Source organism: Rana temporaria, chromosome 4 (assembly GCF_905171775.1).
Source record: "Rana temporaria chromosome 4, aRanTem1.1, whole genome shotgun sequence".
Taxonomy (NCBI): Eukaryota; Metazoa; Chordata; class Amphibia; order Anura; family Ranidae; genus Rana; species Rana temporaria.
In genome coordinates this window covers 236,716,517-236,743,541 of record NC_053492.1, presented here as the reverse complement: position 1 = coordinate 236,743,541, position 27,025 = coordinate 236,716,517, and the positions used below count along the sequence as shown (strand labels likewise).

Sequence of the window (27,025 nt, the reverse complement as noted above, 5' to 3'; positions counted from 1 at the left end):
GGTGGCACTGATGGATACTTATGGTTGGCACAGATGGGCACTGATAGGTGGGCACTGGGCATGGATGGGCACTGTGGGGTGGCACTGATGGACACTGTGGGTGGCACTGATGGACACTGTGGGGCGGCACTTATTTTTCCTATGTTGCCAGTCAGTGCCCATTTGTGGGCACTGATTGTCATCTTTTTTTATTTTTAATGGTTTTTTTTGAGACTTTTTTTTTTTTTTTTTTTGGAGACTTTTTTTTTTTTGCCCTTCCCTGGTGGTCCAGGGTGGGCTTCCCTGGTGGTCCATGTGGCGATCCGAGGGGGGGCTGCGCTGATAAACAATCAGCGCGAACCCCCCCTGTCAGGAGAGCCGCCGATCGGCTCTCCTCTACTCGCGTCTGTCAGACGCGAGTGAGGAAGAGCCGTCAACGGCTCTTCCTGTTTACATCGTGATCAGCCGTGGTTGGACACGGCTGATCACGTGGTAAAGAGTCTCCGTGAGAGACTTTACCGAGTCTTTACCGAGATCGGTGTTGCGGGGTGTCAGACTGACACCCCGCAACAACGATCGCCGCGATGCGCGCCCCCGGGGGCGCGCAGCGGCTTAGAATCCTGAGGACGTCATATGACGTCCAGTCAGGATTCTACAACCACTTTGCCAACGTCAATTTGTCATTGGCGGGCGGCAAGTGGTTAAAAATGGATCATCGTCAAATCTGAGCGAAATTTACGGCACAGACATGAAAGTACCTTGCAAACTAGTCCATGGAAGATAATCTCACTCATTGAGCCTCAAGTATCATCCTATAGAGTATCTCAGGTACTTAGGTGTTCATAACAGAGAGCCAGCTAGAACAATTCATATAATGACATAAGTCATAAAAAAAAAAAACATCCTGAATTTCTAAACAGAAAATACTGTAATGAAATAGAGAGATACTCACTGGCTCTAATGCCCCGTACACACGATCCGATTATCGGACGAATGATTGTCCGTTGTATTTTGTATGCTAATCTCATGTCGAATCTGAGTTTACTAAAGTCACGAAAATTCTCGTACGGCAGAATAAAAAATCGGAAGTGATGACATGTGTTGTAATGCATTTGTATTGCATTTTCGAACGACAGCTGTACTGATTATACGAAAATCGGACGATCTGGCATCGTACGAAAAAGATTTTCGTGCATGTCCGATAAATAAAATCGGATGAACTGTCCTGATCGGCTCTCGGAAGCGCTGTACTAATGATCCGATTATCGAACGATCGTTTCGAAAGTGGCATTTTCCGTACGATTTTCAGATCGTGTGTGCCAAATAGCACCTTTGTTGACAATATTAGCAGGTGGAGAGACTCAAGAATACAATAATAGGTTGAGAGGGGGAAGGGGGTGGCGGTGGTATGGACTTGGACTATAGGAGCCAACAACCCTAGTAGTATAAACATATACTTAAAGCCAGCCACATATATTTAAATTCTCAACAAAAAATCAAGGCTATATTCAACAAAGCAGACGTAAGATTGGGTCAGGTTCATTAGTCCCTCAAAGCCATCTAGAAAGAAATGAAAATAATATGGTATAAATATACTTTTAACAGGCACTGCGCCTGTGAGGCTACCTATATGGGTGAAGTTCTCCTTGCTTACTATAGCTAGGAGGACAATTTATATTAAATTAGATTAGATTAATAGATGTAGAGTCTTCGGGATTAGTTTGGTCCCATTATAAAGATAGCGTGGTGATGTCAAACGTCCTACTGCTCCTTGAGGACATCGAATGACAAAACTAGTAGAGCAGGTCTAGGACACTGGGATCATCACGCTTGCTGGGCTTGCACCCGCGGCTTGTATAATACAGCCAGAGATCATTGACATATACAGGGAGTGCAGAATTATTAGGCAAGTTGTATTTTTGAGGATTCATTTTATTATTGAACAACAACCATGTTCTCAATGAACCCAAAAAACTCATTAATATCAAAGCTGAATATTTTTGGAATTCGTTTTTAGTTTGTTTTTAGTTTTAGCTATTTTAGGGGGATATCTGTGTGTGCATGTGACTATTACTGTGCATAATTATTAGGCAACTTAACAAAAAAAAATATATACCCATTTCAATGATTTATTTTTACCAGTGAAACCAATATAACATCTCAACATTCACAAATATACATTTCTGACATTCAAAAACAAAACAAAAACAAATCAGTGACCAATATAGCCACCTTTCTTTGCAAGGACACTCAAAAGCCTGCCATCCATGGATTCTGTCAGTGTTTTGATCTGTTCACCATCAACATTGCGTGCAGCAGCAACCACAGCCTCCCAGACACTGTTCAGAGAGGTGTACTGTTTTCCCTCCTTGTAAATCTCACATTTGATGATGGACCACAGGTTCTCAATTGGGGTTCAGATTAGGTGAACAAGGAGGCCATGTCATTAGATTTTCTTCTTTTATACCCTTTCATGCCAGCCACGCTGTGGAGTACTTGGACGCGTGTGATGGAGCATTGTCCTGCATGAAAATCATGTTTTTCTTGAAGGATGCAGACTTCTTCCTGTACCACTGCTTGAAGAAGGAGTCTTCCAGAAACTGGCAGTAGGACTGGGAGTTGAGCTTGACTCCATCCTCAAACCGAAAAGGCCCTACAAGCTCATCTTTGATGATACCAGCCCAAACCAGTACTCCACCTCCACCTTGCTGGCGTCTGAGTCGGACTGGAGCTCTCTGCCCTTAACCAATCCAGCCACGGGCCCATCCATCTGGCCCATCAAGACTCACTCTCATTTCATCAGTCCATAAAACCTTAGAAAAATCAGTCTTGAGATATTTCTTGGCCCAGTCTTGACGTTTCAGCTTGTGTGTCTTGTTCAGTGGTGGTCGTCTTTCAGCCTTTCTTACCTTGGCCATGTCTCTGAGTATTGCACACCTTGTGCTTTTGGACACTCCCGTGATGTTGCAGCTCTGAAATATGGCCAAACTGGTGGCAAGTGGCATCTTGGCAGCTGCATGCTTGACTTTTCTCAGTTCATGGGCAGTTATTTTGCACCTTGGTTTTTCCACACGCTTCTTGCGACCCTGACTATTTTGAATGAAACGCTTGATTGTTCGATGATCACGCTTCAGAAGCTTTTACATTTTAAGAGTGCTGCATCCCTCTGCAAGATATCTCACTATTTTTGACTTTTCTGAGCCTGTCAAGTCCTTCTTTTGACCCATTTTGCCAAAGGAAAGGAAGTTGCCTAATAATTATGCACACCTGATATACGGTGTTGATGTCATTAGAGCACACCCCTTCTCATTACAGAGATGCACATCACCTAATATGCTTAATTGGTAGCAGGCTTTCGAGCCTATACAGCTTGGAGTAAGACAACATGCATAAAGAGGATGATGTGGTCAAAATACTCATTTGCCTAATAATTCTGCACTCCCTGTATGATCACTAAGCACTTATTCCCTGGTGTCGGGCTGACATGTGAGTGTTTTTAATAAACAAGTTATTTTAAACGATTTTACGCAATGGTTATTTTCCTTCCTCTTCCCCATACAAACCCCATGTATGACTGAGTTGCATTTAAGAGAGCAGTCGGGAGCAGCAGCTGGATGATTTTGCACAGGGCGCTTCTGTGATCTCGGAGCATATGGTGAAGGAGCACAACGGGTGTCAGTGCACTTGGATGGATGTTTCACTCCCAATCACAGTTTGGATTCATGTAACTTTTATATACTTTTTTGAAAGGGACTTTTTTTATTATATATAGATTCATCTTTATAATATTTTTTTGTAATTCATAAGATGCTTTTTTCTGCACTAAGGACTTTTTACTGCACAGATTTTTTTTTATTTAGTTACATTTGGACATTTATTAATAGTTTGATTGCTCATCAATCATTGCTCATATTTCTGCAGCATTTTTATGTACATTTATTAGATGTTTTCCTTTGCACTGAGCTTTTTATAGCACAGATTTTTTGCACTTTGTCATATTTGTACATTCATTGAGTTTTTGATCATCAATTATTGTTCACATTGAGGTGTCTTACCTCGAGACACTTTCATTATGTTTATTTAGTATGATGTATGCACTATATGGTTCACATAGCCATATTTGTGATCAGGTATACTAGTGGGTCACTATATCTGGTGAGACGTCACAAGATTGCGCTGCTCTTTTTTTCTATGCATAAGGATTTCAAGACCTAATTTGAGAGTAACTGCATCCATTTTACCTGGTGTTCCCTACCACTCTCCTGACCCTTTTATGTGCCCCGTTTAATGACGGTTGGGTTCCATTCGACGCTAATAGCTCATTTTTTTTCTCTGTACTTGTAAAAGGCTGTTCACTCACAATATTTATGCGACTTGACAGAATTTCAGTAGTTTTGTAAAGAAGGATGAGTAAAATATTGTAGTACCCAAATGTGCAAACTTTTGGTTTTGTATGCCACTAGCATAAAATTTAAATGAAAAAAAAAAATGATTTTTTAAGTGCAGACTTTCAGCTATTTTAACAAAAGGTTTTTTATTGATGTATAGACTGAGCAAATATACAGTTAACAGACATTGTTCATACATAGATCAGCAGTAAATGAAGTTTTGAATACAAGAAAAAGCAAGTTGAAACAACACATAAGGTGATCGTCTATGCAGGAGCACACATTCCTTGTACTATAATCGACAAGAAAAGAAAAGGGCAAATAGACTTTCAGCTTTAATTCAAGTGGTTAAACATAAATATTAAGTTCAAATTTTAGGAACCATTTTTATACACATACATAACCCCCCCCCCCTCCCCCCTTTTTAAGGGGCTCAAATGTAAGGTGACAGGAAACCAGGCTTTCAAATGTTCGTACAGGAGCCCAGTCCATATGCAGGTAGTGCGCTGTGCAGCACAGTACCAGAACAAAGGCAGATACACATATATAGAGCCTCATGGAACACGACCCATGTCAATGAGGCTGCATACATATGTACACACAGCGGCAAAGGGGTTAAGCATAGTAACAGTGTGGTTATGCTTAGCAGATCCCTGGAATATTTTACTTTATTTAGTGCCTTCTATATCATTAAATGGGGAAATGTAAAAGGTCAAAATAATGTATTCATATTGTTTATGGTAGAAAAAAAATCCTACAGTTTTACTGTATTTTGACAAATTATCCAGCCAGATTTATTTTGTGGATGCTTTACAGCAGTTTAAAAAATACTTTCCACCATTTTTTTTTTCTTTTCCTTCAGGGGCTGCACTGTTCATTTATTTCACTGTAATTTATCTACAGTATGTTTACTTCTAGGTTTACAATCTATCTGCTCTTTTAATTCAACAGTGTAACTTCTGTTATCAATAAACAGAGAGAAAACCAGGTGAGAGATTGTAGAAACACTTACAGGGTATATCGAAACAAAAAGCCATTTCATTTTTATATAAAAAAAAAAAAACATGGATTTCATTTGCTTTTTGAAAACCTAGTTGAGTACCTTTTTATCTCAAGGGCAACATCTTTTCTGATTTTGACAAAAGGTTTTCTGGTTTGCTTTTTATAGAGAAAAGCACTGTTTATCTTCCATGCAAAATAATAATTTGAGAATGAGACACAAAGCTAAGTGGGATTCATAGTCTTCGCCTTCAATCCGCCACTAATAAGATGCTCACCAAGGCTGACTGTCATCCTATAACTAGGTTCTTGTCCCAGTCTGATCTCTAGAGAGCTAGTTAAAGTTGGTGTTGAAATTTAGCAGCAGTTCCATGAACCCAATCTGTATGCTACTAGCTTTACTCCAAATAACGAATTCATAGAATGAGTACTATACTTTATGAATGAGATTATAATTTGTAATTTTATTTTGGTGTTACTATACAACGAACTTTGCAAGTGTTTAATCTTGCTGTTGGTGTAAAGATTAACAGCTGCAATTTCATACAGGGCCTCATTCTTAAAAGTATCTAAAGAGAATAGCTCTTGTTTCCAGTAGCCAATGGGATTCTCTTTCATTTTTCCTTACTACAGTGACTAATTGAAATGTAGACTGTCCTTATGGTGCGCAAAATGAGCTGCTGGTGTTGCATACAAATATATGCATACGTCCATAAGTTTTCTCTAGGTTTCTACTGATTGCCAGTTAGCTTCAAGACTTGCTAGAGTTATCCTACATCCCTAAAACATCTCCAGGCTCTTTGTATGGCAACTTGGATATGTGTTGTTTTGTTGCGTACAAATTTATAGCGTGTATAAAAGTTGTAGATTGTAAATGTGAATATAATCTACTTTGTACATCACAATACAGCCTCTATTTACTTTGCGTTGTATTCAGTTGGGGTTTATTTTTCATAAATGAAGTCTGTTGCCAATGCTTATCATGCCTTCAATTCTGAACTGCATGCCTCATGTATAAAAAGGGACAGGGTTCACCATAGTAAAAGTTTTTGCTGGTTGGGTGCAATTTTGATACAGATCTTATATGGCTGGATCTTGACGCACATGTTTGTCCTGTTGCCAATGATATTCTATAGCTTAAAAATAAAAATTCAAGTAATTGTTGTGTGTTGTTTTGGAAATAGACGTTAGTCTGAATATTGAAAAAAAAAAAAAGGTGTCCATCTTTCTAAAATTAGATTTGCTCCATAAGGTGAAAGCTGAAAAGAGTAGATTGTTGGTTGGCATGCCCTTCATGAATGGGCGACCTGAGTTTAAGTGATATTAGTATAGGTCAGTGCAGAAGATTTATCCAAAATGTATTAAAATTAAACAGTCCACCTTTTGTAACATGTTACACCCATATATTTGGGGTGTAACATATATTTGTGATTCCTGTCACAACTATAGTGGAAACGGACTGATACTACATTAATTTTTGATGATGCCTTTGCAGTTTGGAGTGCCTATACTACAGAATTTCAGGCTGATTTTTCCTGGGGCATACTGTTTAGGCACAGTATTTTTTTGGAATAAGAATGAAAGAGCTGTCTGGATCTTCTTTTCCATAAGTAAAGCAAATTCTGATTCTCTTTAAAATTCAGCTTCTGCCTCTAGGGAGGGACAGTACCTTAGATCAAGCCAGTTCCCTAGTTGGCATGGTTGTTTCTGCACTTTAAGAAAAAATCACTGTCAGAGTTGATATTGGAAATTGCAGTGGTTGCAGTAATAGGTGAAGCACTAGGTGTACACAATATACCATGATGAGCATTGTTGGACATAAGGCACTGATATTATCTTCCCTTGGTATTCTTTGACTGGTGTCAGGAAGAAAATAACAGTGGGTATAGTATTTTTACGTAGACAACATTGTGGACCATGCAACTTGGCATCCTGCATTAAAGTGGTAGTAAAGCGTGCACGGGAGTGACATCATTGTAGCTCAGCCAAATGGCGGCTGCTTGCGAACCCCGGAAGAAAGACCAGGTAATTGGTAACCAGGTAATAATTAAAGGAAAGATTTGTGCTAAACCACACCAAAATAATGTTTTTAGATGGTCCTTTATTGTCCTTTTTAATTGTTTTATATTTTGACCTCGTCTTGAAGTACTAGTCCAATATATAATTAAGTAAGGGCTAATATTAAAGTATAAGCATTGCACTTGCCACAGTGTCACCTGTACTTGTCAGAAGCATATTAAGGCATGAGCTTTGGTGTAAATCTAAATGAAGGCTGTTATTTATAGTGGTAGCAACCACTATGCATCATTTTAAAATACATTAGATTAACTTGCCTCAATTACAGGTATGCAATATATGATTACCTGTCACCTTGTATAAGCTTAAAGTAGAACTACACTGTATCTGAGCACCACAAACCAAAAACACTATTTAATAAAAATAAATGTTCTATTCAAAGCAAATCATCTATCAATTCACGTCTCTATTGTTTGTTTTTTTGCTGAAAAATCACTTCATGGCTATCTTGAGTAAGGGAATATGATTTATCTAGCATTTGTTTCTTAGGATCCATCTGCTCTTAGCTCAGGCACAGAGGAAGGAGGGTGCGCTTAGCTGAGAAAAACCCTCCTCCCCTCCTGAAGAATCCTAGGCCTGTACTGAAGAAATATTTAAAAAAAATGTAAACAAATAAAGATAAAATACTTTCTTATCTATTTACAAATGCTAGCAGCATAAGGATTAGTAATAGTCATCGTTAATTGAGAGTGAAGTTCTGCTTTTAGGTAAAACAAAGCAAAAGAATAGTCCTAACAGACTGTTTGATGAAGTCAATCGGGGTATATAAATATTGCCAGAAACCAAGTGTAGTTGTTATCCTGCCATATAAGTAATGTATAGTAAATGAGGAATGGGAACCCAGCTAGTGTTGTACTAGTTATTCATACAGTTTATTCTCAGCTTAGAGGAATAGGTACATTTAAGTAGTCCCACACCATTCCTACCAATGGCCAGTCAGAGTATATTGCATTGTTATAGCAGTGTCGCTTCTGATGCAAGATCTTTATCATTAGCAACCACAGTAGAAGGGGAAACATTGTTCATTAAACTAAACCCTGGTTCACACTAGAACACATCGAAGGAGAACCTACAACCCGTGCATGGTAACTGCACTTCATTTAAAATGCACTGCTCCTGTGATCTTCAGAAAGTGTCAGGGCAATGTTAAGGACACCCCAGATGCAGGTTGCAAAAGAAGAGCGTTACAAAAGTAGTGCGTACACTACTTTGGTGCAATGCAGTGCGATTTAAAGATATTCAAAATTAATGAGCTGAGATTGCACTGCACTGGGTGCAATTCATAGGCGATTCATTTAGAATAAAGAAACAAGCAGATTCCTGATCCAAACAGGATTGCAGAAGCAAGTAGGACAAACCTCCACAGTGGATCATACAGTATATTTCAATTATTTGATACTGGGATGCTATTCAATTTGGGAATGCCACCAGAAGACAAGACGTGGTACTTATCTTTTGCTTATGCCAAAATGAATACTTAATTTCTCCGGATTCCAGTATTGGTACCAGAAGCAAAAATATTTACATGAAAGCAAATTAAGCAGTGGTATGTCAGAAATTGTTTTTTGCAATATGTTGTTTTTCAACATTCCCTGCTTGACAAGTCTTGGAAAAATGCCACTTTTAACACCTAGATATTATGAGTAAAACCCCAGCTTTTTACATTTAATGCAGAATTATACAGTACAGTTGTGAAAAGGGGTTATATTTGTATAACAGACCTTATAGGAGAAGTAGGGTCAAAGCTCTATTGGCCCTACTTCTCCTATGGATCACAGGAATGCGCTTCATTCTGCACTCCTGTAACCCCTTTTCAGCCAATAGTGGACTTAAAATATAACGAATATAACTAAAGGCAAAATGTTTTTTAAAGTGGAGAGGATTTTGAACACTTGTCAGTTTTTATTGTTTTTTGTGCCCTCGTTAAGGGGACTCACCCTTACAATTTGTCCTGTTTACCATTATCATTGAAAATAAAAATAAATCACAGAATTTGGGTTGTCCCCAGAAAAGTAATAGAGTTGAAATTTTCCAATGGGGACACTAGTTCTGGTGATGTGGCTGTCCCCAAGGATTTTTCTTAATTTGCAGGTACTTCCTCTCACTTCCTGTTTGGCTATGGGACAGGAAGTGAAGGGAAATCTCCGCAATGGGACACAGATGGCAATTTTTTCTTTTACATGTACTTATAACCCTCCTTTGTTCTATCCAAATGAAAAAAGTTTTGCCTATAGTGCTACTTTAAACCCATTCTCAGCTGATGTCACCAAGTTGGTTCAGGCTCTGGGTCGATCCTGGCTTTAAAAGTTGGGCTCCTCTGTGGTTGCTCAGTAGCAAATCAGATTCTCAGCTGCCTCTCTCACCCCTCCACAGTTCACCGCCGGCACTCTGGGCTTACTATGGTGGCACACATGCAGGCTCGATCCCGAACCATGCTCTGTGTGTTTATTGAAGCACACAGTGCGGCTCGGCCCCACCCCCTGGTCCCGTGTCACTGAATTTGACTGACCGCATCAGGGGACAATGGCTACTGCTGCTCTTATTGAGTCCGGTGAGGAAGGGAGTGAGCAAGAGCAGCACCCCACTTCTCTTGGCAATAGAAGGTTTTGTTGTTTTACCTTAATGCAGAGAATGCATTAAGGTAAAAAGCCTTCAGCCTTTACAACCTTTTTAAAGGATACTTGTTCCTGAACTTTACTGTAGCGCTACTGTAATGCTCTACATACTTTTGCCTGTGGTGACAGTGGATATTACAGATGTTTATTAAGAGTCATAATAGTTATTGTGAAAGTTGATATTTATGATAAATATCTGGTGGTAGTGATTGATTTGGGGTATAATGGGTTAACAGCATAGTTAACCAAACCCAGCGATGATTGCTGTCACGCTGTGGTCCCGCAAGCTAGAAAATCTTTGTGCTGGAAGAGGCTGCAAGTGCCATCGTGTATCAGTGACAGCACGGTGTGAGTTTGTCCAGCCATTTGTCACAAGTTGGTGAAGCTGGCTGGGGTCTGATGCCCCATATTAGAAAAGGCTATGAAATGTGACCTGGGAGGCCTTTTTTCCAAGCCATTTCTTGTAGCACAGCTAGGAACTAAGACTGGAAGGCAGATATATCCTGTATTAAAATACTCTGGAAGCTTTATAGCAATGGCCCATGCCAATCTGATTGATTCTGCCAAGCTTGGCTCAGACAGAATGGGAGAACTTTGTAGAAATCCTTTGACAAATACTATTCTACTGCAGTACTCTCAGTGGAGACATATTGTGGAACTGTAATGCATGCCATGAGTGTGCTTAAGAACTTGCTACGAGTTCTTATGCCGCGTACACACGACCGTTTTTAATGTCATGGAAAAAACAACATTTTTCTCGATGTGATTCTTGTCAAGCCTGCCTTGCCTACACACGATCGTGAAAAAAAATGCTTGAGCAAAGCGCGGGTGACGTACAACGCGTACGACGCCACTATAAAGGGGAAGTTCCATTCGGATGGCGCCACTCTTTGGGCTGCTTTTGCTGATTTCATGTTAGTAAAAGTTTGGTGAGAGACGATTTGCGCTTTTCAGTCTTTGTGCTTTTCAGTCTGTTACAGCGTGACAAATGTGCTATCTCCATTACAAATGCTAGTTTTACCAGAACGAGCGCTCCCGTCTCAGAACTTGCTTCTGAGCATGCGCCTTTTTTTCCCCCGTCGTTAAAGCCTAAACACGACGCGAAAAAATTAGAGCATGTTCTAAATTTTTAATTCCCATTTTTCACGTCATGAAAAATGCTCTGGAGCCTACACACGGCCGATTTTAATGACCAATTTTAAAAATTTTATTTTTCACATCATGAAAAATGGTCGTGTGTGCGCGGCATTAGACTTTGGCTTTGAATTTCCTTTGTTTTGGATACTATGGGGGGGGGGGGGGAACAGGTAACCAGTTTTTACCAGCTCTTAAAATGTGTGTGAAATGAATAATGTCACTATTTTGTCTGAACTTGAGTGTAATGTTGATAACCCCACATCAGAGGTGCCTAACAACCTCCCACTAGCGGTCATGGTTGGAGTGTCAGAGGAAATGACCCCAGTGCCAGAAATATTGGTGACCATGGAAGATTTTGGGACGGCACAGTTACAGGATCCCAATTTGGCAAACGCATAAAAAAATGTACCACAGAAACCAGGAGTTAGACTGGTATATTCCCATTTTTCTGTATAACACAAACTGTACCCTGTAAAGAAGTAACCAGAGAAAGTTGTGAAGCAGTTATTTTTTAGGCTCACATAAGGATGGGGTTGTATCTAGCCTTTCTCATGTGTTGGGTGGTCATTTTGGGAGAGAAGAAAATGAAAGCAGAGTGGGAAGTGTTTTTTCAGGCCCAGTTATTTACAAAGCAGTCAAGGAGCAGTGTAAACCTTTCCCTGCATATCAATTTAATGCACACCAACCACTTATTTAAAGCCCTTTGGTAACTTGCCTGTAACTTGTGATCTCTTATGAGAGGGTTGCTTAGAATTTGGTGCAGCCTATGTGGATATCTACCCGTGGACACAAGCACATTCAGTATAGGTAGTCCTCGACTACAATCCCTGACAAAAGTCTTGTCGATTCTCTATTTTATAGAAACTCCTGCTATCAACCTGACTTTTAATGAATCAATTGGTGTTAGAAATAGCTCATATGAAAAGCTAAAGCCCTCCCAAATGATGTTTAATGCACTGAAAAATTAGTTTCACTGAAAAAAGATTTATCATTTAATCAAGACAGGTAAAATTTTGGCAAGACAAAAGTTTTGTCGCCTATACAGAAATTTAACAACTTTACTGAAAATCCACAAATATGTCAGCAAATTAAGTAGTGGTGCTGTGAGATCCAAATGTAATATCTTGTATGACTTCTATGAGCTTGAAGGACAGCATCCATGCGGCTTGGCAAGGATTCATACAATTTATTGATGAAGTCATCAGGAATAGCAAAGAAAACGGCATGCCTTCCAGAGTTCATCAATATTCTTTGGTTTCGTCTTCCATGCTTCCTCTTTCATCCTACACCACATATGCTCAATGTCTGGTGACTGGGCTGACCAATCCTGGAGCATCTTGATCGTCTTCGCCTTAAGGAACTTTGATGTGGAGATGGAAGTATGCGATGGAGCACCATCCTGTTGCAAAATATGGCCTTTTTTATGGTTGGGAATATAAGAGGTAGCTAAGATTTCTTGGTATGTTAGACTATTGATGTTGCCTTCCACCCTGCAGATCCCTCGCACACCCCCATACTGGATGTAACCCCAGACCATGATTTTGCCTCCACCAAACTTCACTGTTTTCTGTGTAAATCTCGGCTCCATGCGGGTTCCAGTAGGTCTCCTGCAATATTTGTGGCGATTGTGGTGTAATTCAACAGAAGACTCATCTGAAAAATCCACCTTCTGCCAGTCCATCCGTTTAGCAGGCTGTGGCCCTTGGCAAATGCCACATGTTTTTTTAATTGTCTTTTGTTTAGTGCTGGCTTATGGGCACTGATTCGACCATGGAGGCCATTTCGAGACCAAATCCGACAAACTGTTCTGGTTGACACAGGGACTTCAGGTGACCAGGTCTCGTGGAGCTCTACTGCAGTGGAAAATGGTCTGGCCTTGGATTTTTGAGCCAACAAACGGTCCTCTCGAGCAGTTGTCTTGCGGGGTCGGCCTGACCTGGCCTTGTCCAAAACGTCTCCAGTCTCTTCAAATCTTTTTTATTTTTTTATCCTCTGAACTTGACGCTGAGACACATTGAAGGTGTTTGCCACATGAGCAGTGGATCTGGTCTTCTGCCTCTTGATAATCAACACTTTAGTCTCCGGGTGAATCTTAGGCATGTTTGCAGAGGTCTAGTTGTAGTTGAGAAGGTCTAGTGTACCGGTGTTCTTTTTATACACACCTGAGACCTAATTGATCCATTATTAGTCACAGGTGAAGCTCATATAACAAGGCGACAGCATTTCTGTCTTGGCAAAAATTGACTCAATGGGCTTTATCAAGCTATGAATATTAGAATACTTTTTGTCAGTTTTGTTTTGCACTGAAACATTACAAAAGCTGTTGGGATTAAAATCACCCATTTCTTGTAACAAAATCTTGATTAGAAATATATTTTAGCGGCACTTCAGGTCAATTTGTACACAAGCGACAGGACTTTTGTCAGGGACTGTATGCCAAATAGAAGCGAAAGAGCTGTTCCACATGTTTTCCCATACCAAGGAACCCCTTTTTATGTCCAAGTGATGAGCTGGTATATAAGATATGGAGAAGGCTGGGACTTCTTGTTACCGTACTTAATGTTTTCAATAATATGAGTGCCACAGTCCTCCACAGGGTTTTTTTCCTGTTTGAACTTTTGTTTGGTAGATGTCCCTGGGGAATCCTGGGTTTAGCCTGTAAAACATGGGGGCATGAGGCCACAGCTCACAAAAGTATAATTAAAAGCGCTACTCAGATGCAGAATTGCATAGTGGCAGAGAACAGAGGTTAAGATGTCAGAGACATTTGCAACTCAGATTCAGGAGGTGAGAGTGTTCTTGCAGTAAAATCAAGAAGTGTTTTAAGAATTATCTGGCCTGGCTAACATATTTTAGCATGACAATGAGGGTTATTTACTAAAGCCAAATCCACTTTGCACTACAAGTGCAAAGTGCACTTGAAATTGCACTGAAATATCCGTAAGCTGACTCGGTAATGTTTGGTAATGCTCTTCTTTTCTTTTCTTTACTTTCTTTTTCACTCTCTTTTATTTTTTCTGCTGTCGGGGATTGGGTGATTCCTCACCACACTATTCCTCTAGTACTATTCTTTTTATTTTTTATTTTATCTTAATATTCGTCTAATTGGGTTTTGCTGATCTGGACATAAGTGTTGTCTTCCTTTTAACACTTCTACCTATAATACAGCCTCTAGTATATTGTTAATTATATTTTACACACTTAATATACTGGAAATCTTATCTGAAGAAAACGCCCCTTTTTTTTGGGAATTTCAGTACATTTTGGTTCACATTTGAATGTTTGGCCCTAACATAATTTAATAGCCACCTTATCAGCTAGTACCGGCACAGTGTGCGCCCATATGGGGTGCCGGTGCAGGCTGAAAATAAGCCAATCATTTTCTGCACTAAATTATTAAGTTCCTGATGGGTTAATCTGCTCCGGCTATTTTCCCTCTTCCAACTTTGGAATTTCTCCAGATCTCAGTAACCTGTTTAGCTAGTCCGTATGATTAAGATACTAGTACTAAAGTATGAAACTAGTTGACTTATTTCTATTTTTGGAAGATCATGGGGTTTAATTTTGTTATGTTTTTTTCAGGTTATTATTTATTTTTTGTTGATCAGGCTTTTTCTTGCAAATTTTCTCCTCGTGTCTACTGCTGTAGTAAGATGGATGAATAATACTTTGTCTTATATGCCATATTGTTTTATCTGATGTCACATTGTATATTGTATCTTGTGAAAATAAAAATCTTTGAAAGTAGAAATTGCACTGAAAGTGCTCTTGGAAGTGCAGTCGCTGTAGATCCGAGGGGGACATGCATGGAAAATAATTAACAGCATTTTAGCTTGCACATGATTGGATGATAAAATCAGCAGAGCTTCCCCTCATTTCACATCTACCAGATTTACAGCGACTGCACTTCCAAGTGCACTTTGCATTTGTAGTTTGCACTTGTAGTGCAAAGTGGATTTGCCTTTCGTAAATAACCCGCAATGTGACTGAACCTCACGGTGAAGTGAAGGTAAGACCTTTTCGGGTACCCTAAAGCTCAGAGAAAAGCAAACAAATGCACCTTGTGTCCCTGTAAAAATAAAAAATGCCGTAATGTTTTTACTACTTCTAATTTTTAGGTAATTGTAGGCAATAAGATGCGCATTGTCCTAGGCCTGCAGTATTGGAACACAAAATATGGACAAAAATTGTGGAGTCCATGGAATAGCTGTTAATATGGGAACAAAGGAGAATTACAAATAAGTATTACTTTGACATCCATGTCTCCTTTGTACAATAAGTGTTTGTCTAAATAGTTCTTTTTTTGTTCTACTTATATGGAATTTTCGATTCTGTAAAGAAATCCACTCAATTTGACTTCTAAAATACTTGTCAGATTTTTAATGCAGTATGTACTTGCATTTATCAAAAACAATGCTATTAGACATGTGCTTTTGGCAAATAAAGGTCACTTCAGATTAGATTGGTTTATCCCCTTATTGTTTTGTGGTCTTTCAGCACAATTTAAGTTGTGTTGTTTTTTTTTGCTTGCTTGGGTATTTTTTCCAATGTTCTTCCAGATTTAATTTAAAAACTTACTCCTCCAGGCTAAGGGAGTGAATAAACAGGATTTATTCCTTCCAGGCACAAATGATTAAAACAACTGAAGCACTTCTATTCCAGGTTATAAACTGTGTATGTCTGCCTTTTCCACTAGATATAGATATAGATGAAATATGTGCCAGCTCACACGAGTGTACATTCAAACGATTTTACGTTCGGATTTTGTCATTGCTAATAACTAAGGTGACGCTTGGTCTACATGGTTGACGTGATTGCTTATTTTTCTGCTTATGACTTGAGGTTTTGAATTATTGATAGGCTCATTGTATTTCTAAAAACCAATAAATCATACCATAACTATGTTTTGTCTACAATGCATAATCTGTGCATAGTCAAAGCTGGATGGTATGCTGTTATTTTGCACATTTCTTGAAAGGGATCATCCTGTAGATGTTGTTGTAATATGTATATATGGTCGGTATACAGTATATAAGAGTTTTAGTTGTACTTTGTTTTGTATTTACACTCGGAGTGCACCCACACAGCCAATGCAGCATAGATACAGTCACTGTAATACATCAATTCAATCTTACTATCACATCAGCCATGGGGTTTTATTATCCTACACCTTATGATTGCTGGCTCAATAACGGATGACATACACAGAGATTAGAACAATTTCTTTCTGCTAGGAAATCAGTTTTTGGATATAATAGACATTTTTTTTTTCTTACAAAAAAGCCATTGAATCTATTCTTTCTAAAACCACAGTGAGGATTCTTATTTGGTTACACATTGTTAACCGCTTAAGCCCCAGACCATTTTGGTGGTTAAAGACCAGGCCACTTTTTGCGATTCGGCACTGCGTCGCTTTAACTGACAATTGCGCGGTCGTGCGAAGTGGCTCCCAATCAAAATGTACGTAATTTTTTTCCCTACAAATAGAGCTTTCTTTTTGGTGGTATTTGATCACCTCTGCGGTTTTAATATTTTTTTCGCTATAAACAAAAAAATATACAATATTTTTTACTTTTTGCTATAATAAATATCCCCAAAATATATATATATATATATATATATATATATATATATATATATATATATATATATATATATATATATATATATATATTTTAAAAAAAATCGCAATAAGCGTTTGGTTTGCGCAAAAGTTATAGCTTCTACAAAACAGGGGACTGTATTAATATTTTTTTTTTTTACTAGCTATGGCGGCGATCAGTGATTTCTATCGTGACTGTGACATTATGGCAGACACATCAGACACTTTTGACACCATTTTTGGACCATTGTCATTTTTACAGCGATCGGCGCTAAAAAAAAAAACGGCACTGATTACTGTAAAAATGACACTGGCAGTGAAGTGGTTAACTACTAGGTGACGCTGCAGGCGTTAAGTGTTCCCTAGGAAGTGATTCTTACTGTTGGGGGGCGTGGCTACACATGACACGTCACTGATGACCGCTCACGATCATGGGAACGGTTATCAGTGACAGTGTCACTAGGTAGAATAGGGGAATGCCTTGTTTACAAAGGCATTCCCCCGTTCTGCCCTTGCCGACCGCAATCGCGGCACTCCTGGGAACATCGAGTTCCCGGGACCCACGGCCGCACTGGAGAGGCACGCAGCGGGCATGTGCCTGCTGGGCGGCAGATTCAAATGGACCGTGTCGGCAAATTGTTGCTATCAGGAAGTATAAAAATGGCATAATAAGCACTATGTGTTCAGCAGAGTTTTTCAGGCGGTTGTCATACATTTTTTTTAGTACCCATGTCTAGTAATTTAACTGGTTAAAACCCGGACCAATATGCAGGTTAAGGACCTTGCCCCTTTTTGCAATTCAGCACTGCGTCGCTTTAACTGACAATTGCGTGGTCGTGCGACGTGGCTCCCAAACAAAATTGGCGTATTTTTTCCCCCACAAATAGAGCTTTCTTTTGGTGGCATTTGATCACCTCAGCGGTTTTTATTTTTTGCGCTATAAACAAAAATAAAGCGACAATTTTTTACTTTTTGCTAGAATAAATATCCCCAAAAAAGATATATATAAAAAAAATTTCCTCGGTTTAGGCCGATACATATTCTTCTACCTATTTTTGGTAAAAATTGATTGGTTTGTGCAAAATTTATAGCGTTTACAAAATACGGGATCGTTTTATGGCATTTTTATTAATATATATTTTTTTACTAATAATGGCGGTGATCAGCGATTTTTTTCATGACTGCGACATTATGGCAGACACATCGGCGGCGCGCTTGCGACCCATGGCTGGGCTCTTAAAGGGGACGTATATATATGTCCATGTGCCCAGCCCTGCCATTCTGCCGACATATATCGTCGTGTGGTGGTCCTTAAGTGGTTAAGCATTTTTCTCTTTTACCAAAAACTGTTTCTAGGGTTACATCAGTTTTTAGCCATGTTGACTTTTATCACCTAATACAAGCTGTTTCTTTTCAGCAGTACTTGGTGGGTTTCCTGATTTTGAAATAGTAACCTTGGAAAAGATGATTTCTAAGACCCCAGATAAGCATTGGAATATTTTATAAGCACTTAAAGTGATTGTAACCAATCACTTTGTCAAACAACCTATTTAGTTTAAAATAGAAGTGAAAGGCAAAACATTTGCTGTAAAAATACATTGAGCTTGCCAGTGAATGGCTGTGCAGCTGGGGCATATCAGGACAAGCTTGATCATTGGAGAAGAGTACACGGAGTTCCCAGCATAGCTAGAGAACTGACCACGGTGTGCACTCCTGCCTAGTGTGGTCTGTTTTTAATAGGAAAGCAAGGGACCTAGCAGGAATACAAGGGATTTCACATAAAGGAAGCAGTACAAAGAGTACAGGATAATTTCTCATACAATTACGTGGTACAGCAGGCACATATATAAGGAATAGGAAGTGTTGGGGTAACAACGCTGTAAGCTAAAGGAAAGGGACAGGATATAAAATAACCTGACTGCAGACTCTGAAGTTGGCATGCTCACACTTGGAATATTATGTAAAAAAAATTCCATCTTCCATCTGCTTGGGTTGTATGTGCTATAGCTCCACTTTCCCTTGTGTTTAGCTTTTTTATATATAGGTTCTGACTGTGTTCTGAAAATCTGCAGCTAGACTCTACTGCAGTAGAAAGCTGACATGATATGCTTGGTCCATAAATGCCTCACAAGTGGCTAAATTCAGAAGTAAAACGGTAAAAATATTTTCCATTGATTTTGATATTTGTTGTAGTAGAAGCCGCATAGAGGACATGGTGATTCATTTTCAAATGTTTGCAAAAAGAGTTATCGAATCTCTAGCTGTTTCCACATCATGTTTAAAGCATAGGGTTTCTGAAACATACAAGTTTCAATATTGATTCCTTTAACAGAAGGTTCGATTGTTATTTTTAGGCCCCATTTACACTTGTGCGACTTGTCATATGACGTTGGACCCCAAATTTCCCTAAGGCCTCGTACACACGACCGAACATGTCCGCTGAAACTGGTCCGCGGACCAGTTTCCGTGGACATGTTCGTTCGTGTGTAGGGCCGACCGGACAATTTTCCGGCCTAGCGGACAGGTTTCCAGCGGACAAAAGTTTCTTAGCATGCTAAGAAACTTGTCCGCTGGAAGCCTGTCCGTCAGACATGTTCGATGGTCAGTACGACTCATCGGATATGTCCGCTGGCCCGAGAACCCGCGCATGGCATCGAAGTGATTCGACGCATGCGTGGAAGCATTGAACATCCGGGTTTGCGGACGTGGCGGTGTCAACGTCACCGCCACGTCACCGCGCTGTCTGTCCGCTGGGATTTTGGTTTGATGGTGTGTACAACCATCAGACCAAAATCTCCGAGCGGACATGTCCGATGAAAACGGTCCGCGGACCGTTTTCATCGGACATGTTCGCTCGTCTGTACAAGGCCTAAGAGTACAATTCATATCTGTGCGACTTTACGTCAGTTCCTGCACTACTATCATGCGACTTGAGGTCCATAGTTGATGTAAACCCTCAAATTCCATCATATAGATGGGATTTTGATGCAACTTTGGATGAGTACTACTTGTGTAAAAATGAAAAATTTAGTTTTTGTTCGTTTTTTTTTTATTATCTAACAAATTCCACATTTTCACAACGATCAGAAATCGAATTGGCTGAAAATTGGTCAACCGATTTGAATTCTGTGTAATGAAGAGGTGTTAAGCAGCGAGCCAGGAAGCCGGCTGCCGTGTCTTTAACAACAGATGACTTATCGGCTGTCAGTGAGTTTCCCCACTGACGGCTAAATGTAAACAAAAATGGAGTCCATTAAAATACGTTGTGGTGTTCCCCTCAATATCCAGACCTTTATCCGAGCGTGCAGCCAGGCAGGACATGGAGGGTGGTGGGGACTAAGAAGCACCCCCCTCCTGAATCATACCAGGCCACATGCCGTCGACATGGGGGGTTGCTTTGGGGGCACCTTGTTCCCATGTTGATGGGGACAAGGGCCCCTTCCCCCACAACCCTGGGCGGTGGTTGTGGGGTTCTGCGGGCTGGGGGGCTTATCAGAATCTGGAAGCCCCCAGGTTCCACCCCCCCCATGTGACTGAGTATGGGGTACATAGAACCCTTACCTGTTCACCAAAAAAATGAGTAATCACAGTACACAGGTTTATGACAATTCCTTTATTAAAAAATAAAATAAATGTCCTTCAAAGTAGATCCATCGTCAATCACGCCGTCTGCCTTACCGAAAAAATAAAAACTCTGGTCCCGTCAATCGATCCTGTGGACTGCCTGCTCCATCATGTGACGGCTCTTAAATACCTAATGGGCGGGGCCACTCTGACGTTACTGGGTGGCACTGCCTTTTTGTGGCATCACCGACCCAGCATGCCATCAGTCTGTGACGTTACAAGGGGGTAATTTAAGAGCTGTCATGCGGCGGAAAAGGCAGTCTGTGGAGCAAACCTTTTTTTTTGGGGGGGGGGGGGGTTGGCGGAATTGACGATGGATCTACTTCGTGGACATTTTTTATTTACATTTAAGAAAAAAGAAATTGTAAAATCCTATGTACCCCATACTCATTCACATATAGGGGGGGGATCCAGATTCCAGTAAATCTTTCACCTGCAAACCCCCACCCAGGGTTGCAGGAAGAGGCCATTGTCCCCATCAACATGGGGACAAGGTGCTTTGGAGTGGGGGGGGGGGGGTGGCGGATACAATTCTGGTATGAATTTTGGGCGGGTCCCAATGCCATTTTTTATTTTAGCGTTGTGGTTCCCCTTAAAATCCCTGAAGGGTCTGGTATGCATTTTTTTTTTTTTTTTTAATAATGCTGGCATTCTTTTTCTTACATTCAGTTGTCAGCTGATCAATCATCGGTTGTTAAGGACACAGCTGCTTAACAACCAGGTATTCTTCACACAGAATTCAAATCGGTCAATCAATTTTTGACCAATTTGAATTCCGATCGTTCTGAAAAATTGGAATTCTTTTTTTTTTAACATTTTTCATTTTTGCACAAGTCGCACTCATCCAAAGTCGCATCAAAAAAGCATCCAACAACCTGTCAAGTCGCAATGGAAATCTCACTTTTAAAGTAGCACAACTCCTTTTCAAAGTTGGTGGTGTCAGCGGGAGAGATAAATGTAAAAACGTTTAGTTGTGTTTCTTATTGAATACAATGTACAAAAAAAAGTTGTGCATCCTTTAAAAAAAAAAAAATTTTAAAACTTTGATCTGAGCAAAAAAGGTAACCCTAATCTTAACATTTAATTTTATTCAGACAAAAGGGTATACCTTGATACGTTGATTATATCAAATTCCCCAGGTCTTTTGGGGTCTTTATATATTGATCCATTGTCTTCTGGTTTTTGTGTTGGCGACATGTTGGATTGCCTAAAAAAAAAAATGTTTTGATGGCTACAGTATGTGTGATTCTGTGTGCCATGCAGGGCTGTCTTAATGAGAGGGCACGCCAGGGGCCCCAGCTGCATGGGGGGCCCCTGCAGTTTCCCCAAAGCAGCTGGTCCTTGAGCCCACGCTGCCCTGAAATTGAGGGCCCCATGATGGCACTGAGAGTGATAGATAAACAGGGGAGGTAGGCTGGCAGCGGTGCATTGTGCTGTGCAGAACTATGCCTATTATTTCACAGCCAAAAGGGAGTGGCAGGGCCGGATCGCCAGTGGTGATCTGACCCCCACCCCATGCAGCTTGAATGCGCGGGACTCGAAGGCCGCACGTTTGGAGCTGCTGAGTTGGCAGCACTGAGAGCCTGCCTGCGGGAGTAGCATTGTGGATGGTGTCATGGTGAGCCCAGCTGTCCAGCACTGTTTGCACCAAAAGGCTTGAAATGCCTAGAGGGATGCTCCCTTCTCCGCCCCTCCTTCTGCCTGCTTGATTGGTATAGGCGAGTCCTTGTCACAGTGCTAGAGGTGAGCACAAAAGTTTACATGCACTGTATCTGCACTGGAAAAAGGGGTACTAGATGGTTTGGAATAATAGTACTCGGGGATATCAAGTGTGTATGGGGAAAACAACGCTGAGGGGCAATCTGGGGTGTATAGGGGGTAGCAATGCTTGGGGGAGCTTGGGTGGCTATATTGCTAGAGGTATCAGGGATGTAGAGAGGACACAGTGTAGGGTGTATCAGGGATGTAGTGGGGTCACAATAGAAGGGGTATCTTATGGCAGGGGTTGACAAATTTGCTTGGAATCTAGGAGCCAGCTAAAAAAGTTAGGAGCCAGAAAACGCGCCCCGTCGCGACGAGCTTGCGCGCAGAAGCGAACACATACATGAGCAGCGACCGCATATGTAAACGGTGTTCAAACCACACATGTAAGGTATCGCCGCGATTGGTAGAGCGAGAGCAATAATTCTAGCCCTAGACCTCCTCTAACTCAAAACATGCAACCTGTAGAGTTTTTTAAACGTCGCCTATGGAGATTTTAAAGGGTAAAAGTTTGACGCCATTCCACGACGTAATTTTGAAGCGTGACATGTTGGGTATCAATTTACTCGACGTAACATTATCTTTCATAATATAAAAAAAAAATGGGGATAATTTTTCTGTGGTCTTATTTTTTAATTAAAAAAAGTGTAATTTTTTCCCCAAAAAAGTGCGCTTGCAAGACCGCTGCGCAAATACGGCATGTCAGAAAGTATTGCAACGATCGCCATTTTATTCTCTAGGGTGTTAGGATAAAAAATATATATAATGTTTGGGGGTTCTAGTTAGAGGGAAGAAGATGGCAGTGAAAACAGTGAAAAATTACATTAGAATTGCTGTTTAACTTGTAATGCTTAACTTGTAATACCAACGGCCACCACCAGATGGCGCCAGCTTACACATCTGGTGGTAATAACTTGTAATACCAACGGCTCACCACCAGATGGTGCCAGCTTTTTTTTTTTTTTTTGCCCCCCCTTCCAAGCCAAGTCGCCAGGACCCTATTTCTAGTCGCCATGGCGACCTGGCGCCCGGGATTTGTCGACCCCTGTCTTATGGTATATGGTTACAGTGCTGGGGGGAATATCTAGGGTGTAGAGGGGTCAGAGTGCTGGGGGGATATCTAGGGTGTAGAGGGGTCAGAGTGCTGGGGGGATATCTGGGGTGCAAAGGGATCAGTTATTTTCTTTCTTAATTTTCTGTCAATTATTTTTCTTTATGTGCAAAAACCTAGAGGAGTATTGAGAGACGTGTTTTGTTAATATAGCATTTGTATATCCATTATCTAGAGATCAAAGATTTCTTTTTTTACATTGTCCATTTAGGATCTCTGTCATGTTACTTACTATATTTTTGTAAATTTGCTTCCCATTGTGCCTTAATTTCTACATTTCGATTGAGAATATTAGGGCAAATTTGGATCCTTATACCAAAAAAATATGTTTTGTATTGGTGTGTATATATATATATATATATATATATATATATATATATATATATATATTTTTTTACATTTAAAGGAACACTAAAGATTTGTTTTTTATTAGATCAATTGATTGCTGTAAGCTAGAGCATTTAAATATCACTTACCTCGTTTTTCCTTTTGATCTCCAAAATACAGTAATCCAGGTTTGAAAATGCCATTTGCTGTCACTCCTCTTTTTGCTTTCCACCAGCATCTGAGCTGTTTTGCATGGTGGAAAGCAGAACGTGCTCACCCCCTCCCTATGACTACAGCCCTGCGTGAAGATGCTCTATTATCCCTCACAGGCATGGAGGCTAAGCCTAATGGGAACTGTAGTTCCCATTAGGCCGTGATGTAGCAAGAATGAATGCGCACCGCAAACCAGGAAGTCAGTGAGAATAATAATTCAGGAGTGCTGGAGGTGAATAAAACCGCTCAATTTCAACAGGTATCAAACTAGTTATAATGCAAAACATTACTTTTTACTTTATCAGCTACTGTCAGACTTTAATTTAAGAGGAAAATATTTTTGTCTTTACAACCCCTTTAATATGTCAAAATGTTTAGATTTGCGAACAAGTAATTTTTTAATTTAAAGAAGGCAAGAACCTTTGTTAGTATTCACTATAAAGGATTACTGATATTGCGACATGAGTCCCTCCCATGCTTCACCACAAAAATTGTCCATCCTAATTTCCAAATATATTAATTGGTCTATTCCCTGATCAGATCCAAACATGTAATCATCTCTTCTACAATATCAGTTGATTGTGGGGGATTGGCATTTTGCACCTAAGTTTTCTATTACATATATTTTGTTCCTGTAATGCTTTAATTCCATACACCCCATCCCAAAATGTTCATGAAGCAAACATACAACGCAATCTAGGGGGTATTTTTTAGGTGTGCCTATTTTTATCAATCTATGAATTATTTGCAACAATAAACCCCTTTTCACATGACTTTGAAACTGCGTGAGGTCAAGTGATTTCAAAGCCGCAGGTCAGTGCAATTTCAGGTGTGAAGTGGATGTCTAAGAAAGTCGCACCTGAAATAGCAAAAAATAGTGCATGAACCTTTTTTTCAAATCGTTGAGGCATCATAAAGTCAGAGTTGCACAGATTTGAACAGTTCTATTGCTGACAATAGGGTGGACCTGTCAAATCACATGACAAGTCGCACCGGTGTGAATCGAGGTTAAAGGATTGCGGTAGTCTTTGGAATAAAAAAAAGTGGCCCAATAGAACCATGTCTTCTGCTGCTGTCTGCCTTCCACTTCATAGTTGTGGTGAACTCCTTCTTTAGGTGGATCTCTTTGATTGCAGAGAACCATTGACCCAGCAAGGGGGGCTCAGTACACTTCCATCTCTGAGCTATACAGACCCTTGTTGTATTTATTAGATGCACAGCCCCTGGGGCACGCCTCTAGGAATGTTCTATGTTCGTAGTAAAGGGTTTTTACCGCCTGATCAGCTGTGTCCAATCAAAGCTAATCTCAATGTAAACAGAAATGCCGGTTATTGGCTCTCCTTGCCTCACGCGTTGTCACAGCGTGATCAGAGGAGAACCGTTAACCGGCAATCCTGACGGGAGACATGTACACAGATAATCAGGGCACTGCACTGATCATCAGTGCTGCATATCGGTGCCCATCAGTGCAGCCTCATCAGCGTTTTTTTTTTTGTATGTGTAGCAAAAAAATAAAAAAACAGTGGTGATTAAACTACCACTGAAAGAAAGCCCTATCTGTCATATAAAAATAACAATTTCATATGAGTATAGTGTTGCATGACCACACAATTGTCATTCAAAGTGCGATAGTGCTGAAAGCTGAAAAATGCCCTGGGCAGAAAGTATAAATGCCCAGTAAGCAAGTGCTTAATATATAAAATGTTTTTATTGATTGTGTTTCTCTTTTTCTTTTTTTGCAGGTAGCTTACTTGAAGATATGAGCAACGAGTCAGAAATGTCCCATGTTCATTACAATTAAATGTGGTAAAAAGAATGAATGTAAATGACCAAGACGACAAATGGCAGCTGTCATATTATTGGAAACACAGATGAGAGGCTGTCATCTCGGTCATACATAAGAGTTCTATTTTTGGCCAGAATTCTTTGGAGAATTATAGATAACCTTTAAAAAGAAATGTGATCCATAATTCTGCAGGGATCCCATTATCAAATTCCCAAGCCTGGTTAGATCACACATAGACATTCCTAACGATAAGCTCCGGGTTGTAGAATGTCCCTAAAATCACCTCAGTGTCATTATAATTATAATGGTCTGCTATTGCAAGAAATGTTGAGTCTATACCATGCTAATGGATGAATGTTCTCTTTATCCAACATTCTCTGCACTCTCTACTTCTGCTTTTACTTTTCTAGGTGCAGATATTTCAAAGAGCGATTTGTAGTTCTGGAATACTTAAAGTAATGCAGATACAGGCAAGCCTAGGTTGGCTGATTATGTCTTTATTACGTACAGTACATACCTACCTAATCATCCTTACTATGACTAGCACATGTGCATCAAATATGAAATCAGATTAACCAGTACCTGTGTGAGACCTAGACATGTTAACTAAGAACTTTACTAGCTGTTGGCTAATACATTTAATTTTATTATATACCTCTTCAACACTGCCAGGAACCATCTTCTGCTGATGAGCCACTAAAGCCCATGGCATTGCCTTGCAAGCAATCTGAGTTCTATTGTTCCCTTCTTGGCCTACATGTACACTACCCTGACCATGGGAAAACGCGAAATGTGGCAAAAACGTAAACCAAATTTTTGCATGCTTTGAGCTTTCCCGCAACCGGTGGTCAAAAAGTTCCTATCCTGAACGTGATTCTTCAGGAGAGGAAGGTTTAAACTCACCTAAACGTGGCAGTTCCTAAACTCTGCTAAAAGCCTATGTGTACATAGACACATATGATTTTATGGAGTTGAGTTTAGAAGCTTTGGCAAAAAAAAACTGCAAAAGCTCCTAAATTCAAGTTTAGGAGCTGCCAGTGTACATGAAGCCTTAGCCTGCTCTCCAAATTTTCATAGTTTCACATAGTCACGTTAAAAAAAAAAAACTGGACTTGAGTTCAACAAAGTTAAAGAATAAATAAACTGAAAACCTGCCATTTCAGAGCTCTATACCCACTGTTGATCCAGAGGAAGGCAAAAAACACTTAAAAACCATGGTTCAATTTACTCCTTCCATATATTCCTTCTTGATTCTCTAAGGCAGTGGTTCACAACTCCTGTCCTCAGGACCCACTAACAGGCCAGGTTTGCAAAATAACTGAAATACCTCACAGATATAAATATAATTTGCTGCTCAGTGATTGCAGTATTCTAGTCTGCATCCCCCCAAGGTAATACTTAAAATAT

At 40.1% G+C, this 27,025-nt stretch overlaps 1 protein-coding gene across 1 annotated transcript in view; it reads left to right on the top strand.

Annotated features, from left to right (window-relative positions):
- Nucleotides 1–26,716, top strand: part of UBE3D (ubiquitin protein ligase E3D) — a 297,731-nt gene extending 271,015 nt beyond the window's left edge. The window contains exon 10 of the mRNA XM_040350019.1: nucleotides 25,575–26,716. Within this exon, the coding sequence (XP_040205953.1) occupies nucleotides 25,575–25,595 (21 nt within the window). The 3' untranslated portion in view covers nucleotides 25,596–26,716. The remainder of the gene's footprint in view (nucleotides 1–25,574) is intronic.
- The last annotated feature ends 309 nt before the right edge of the window (nucleotides 26,717–27,025 follow it).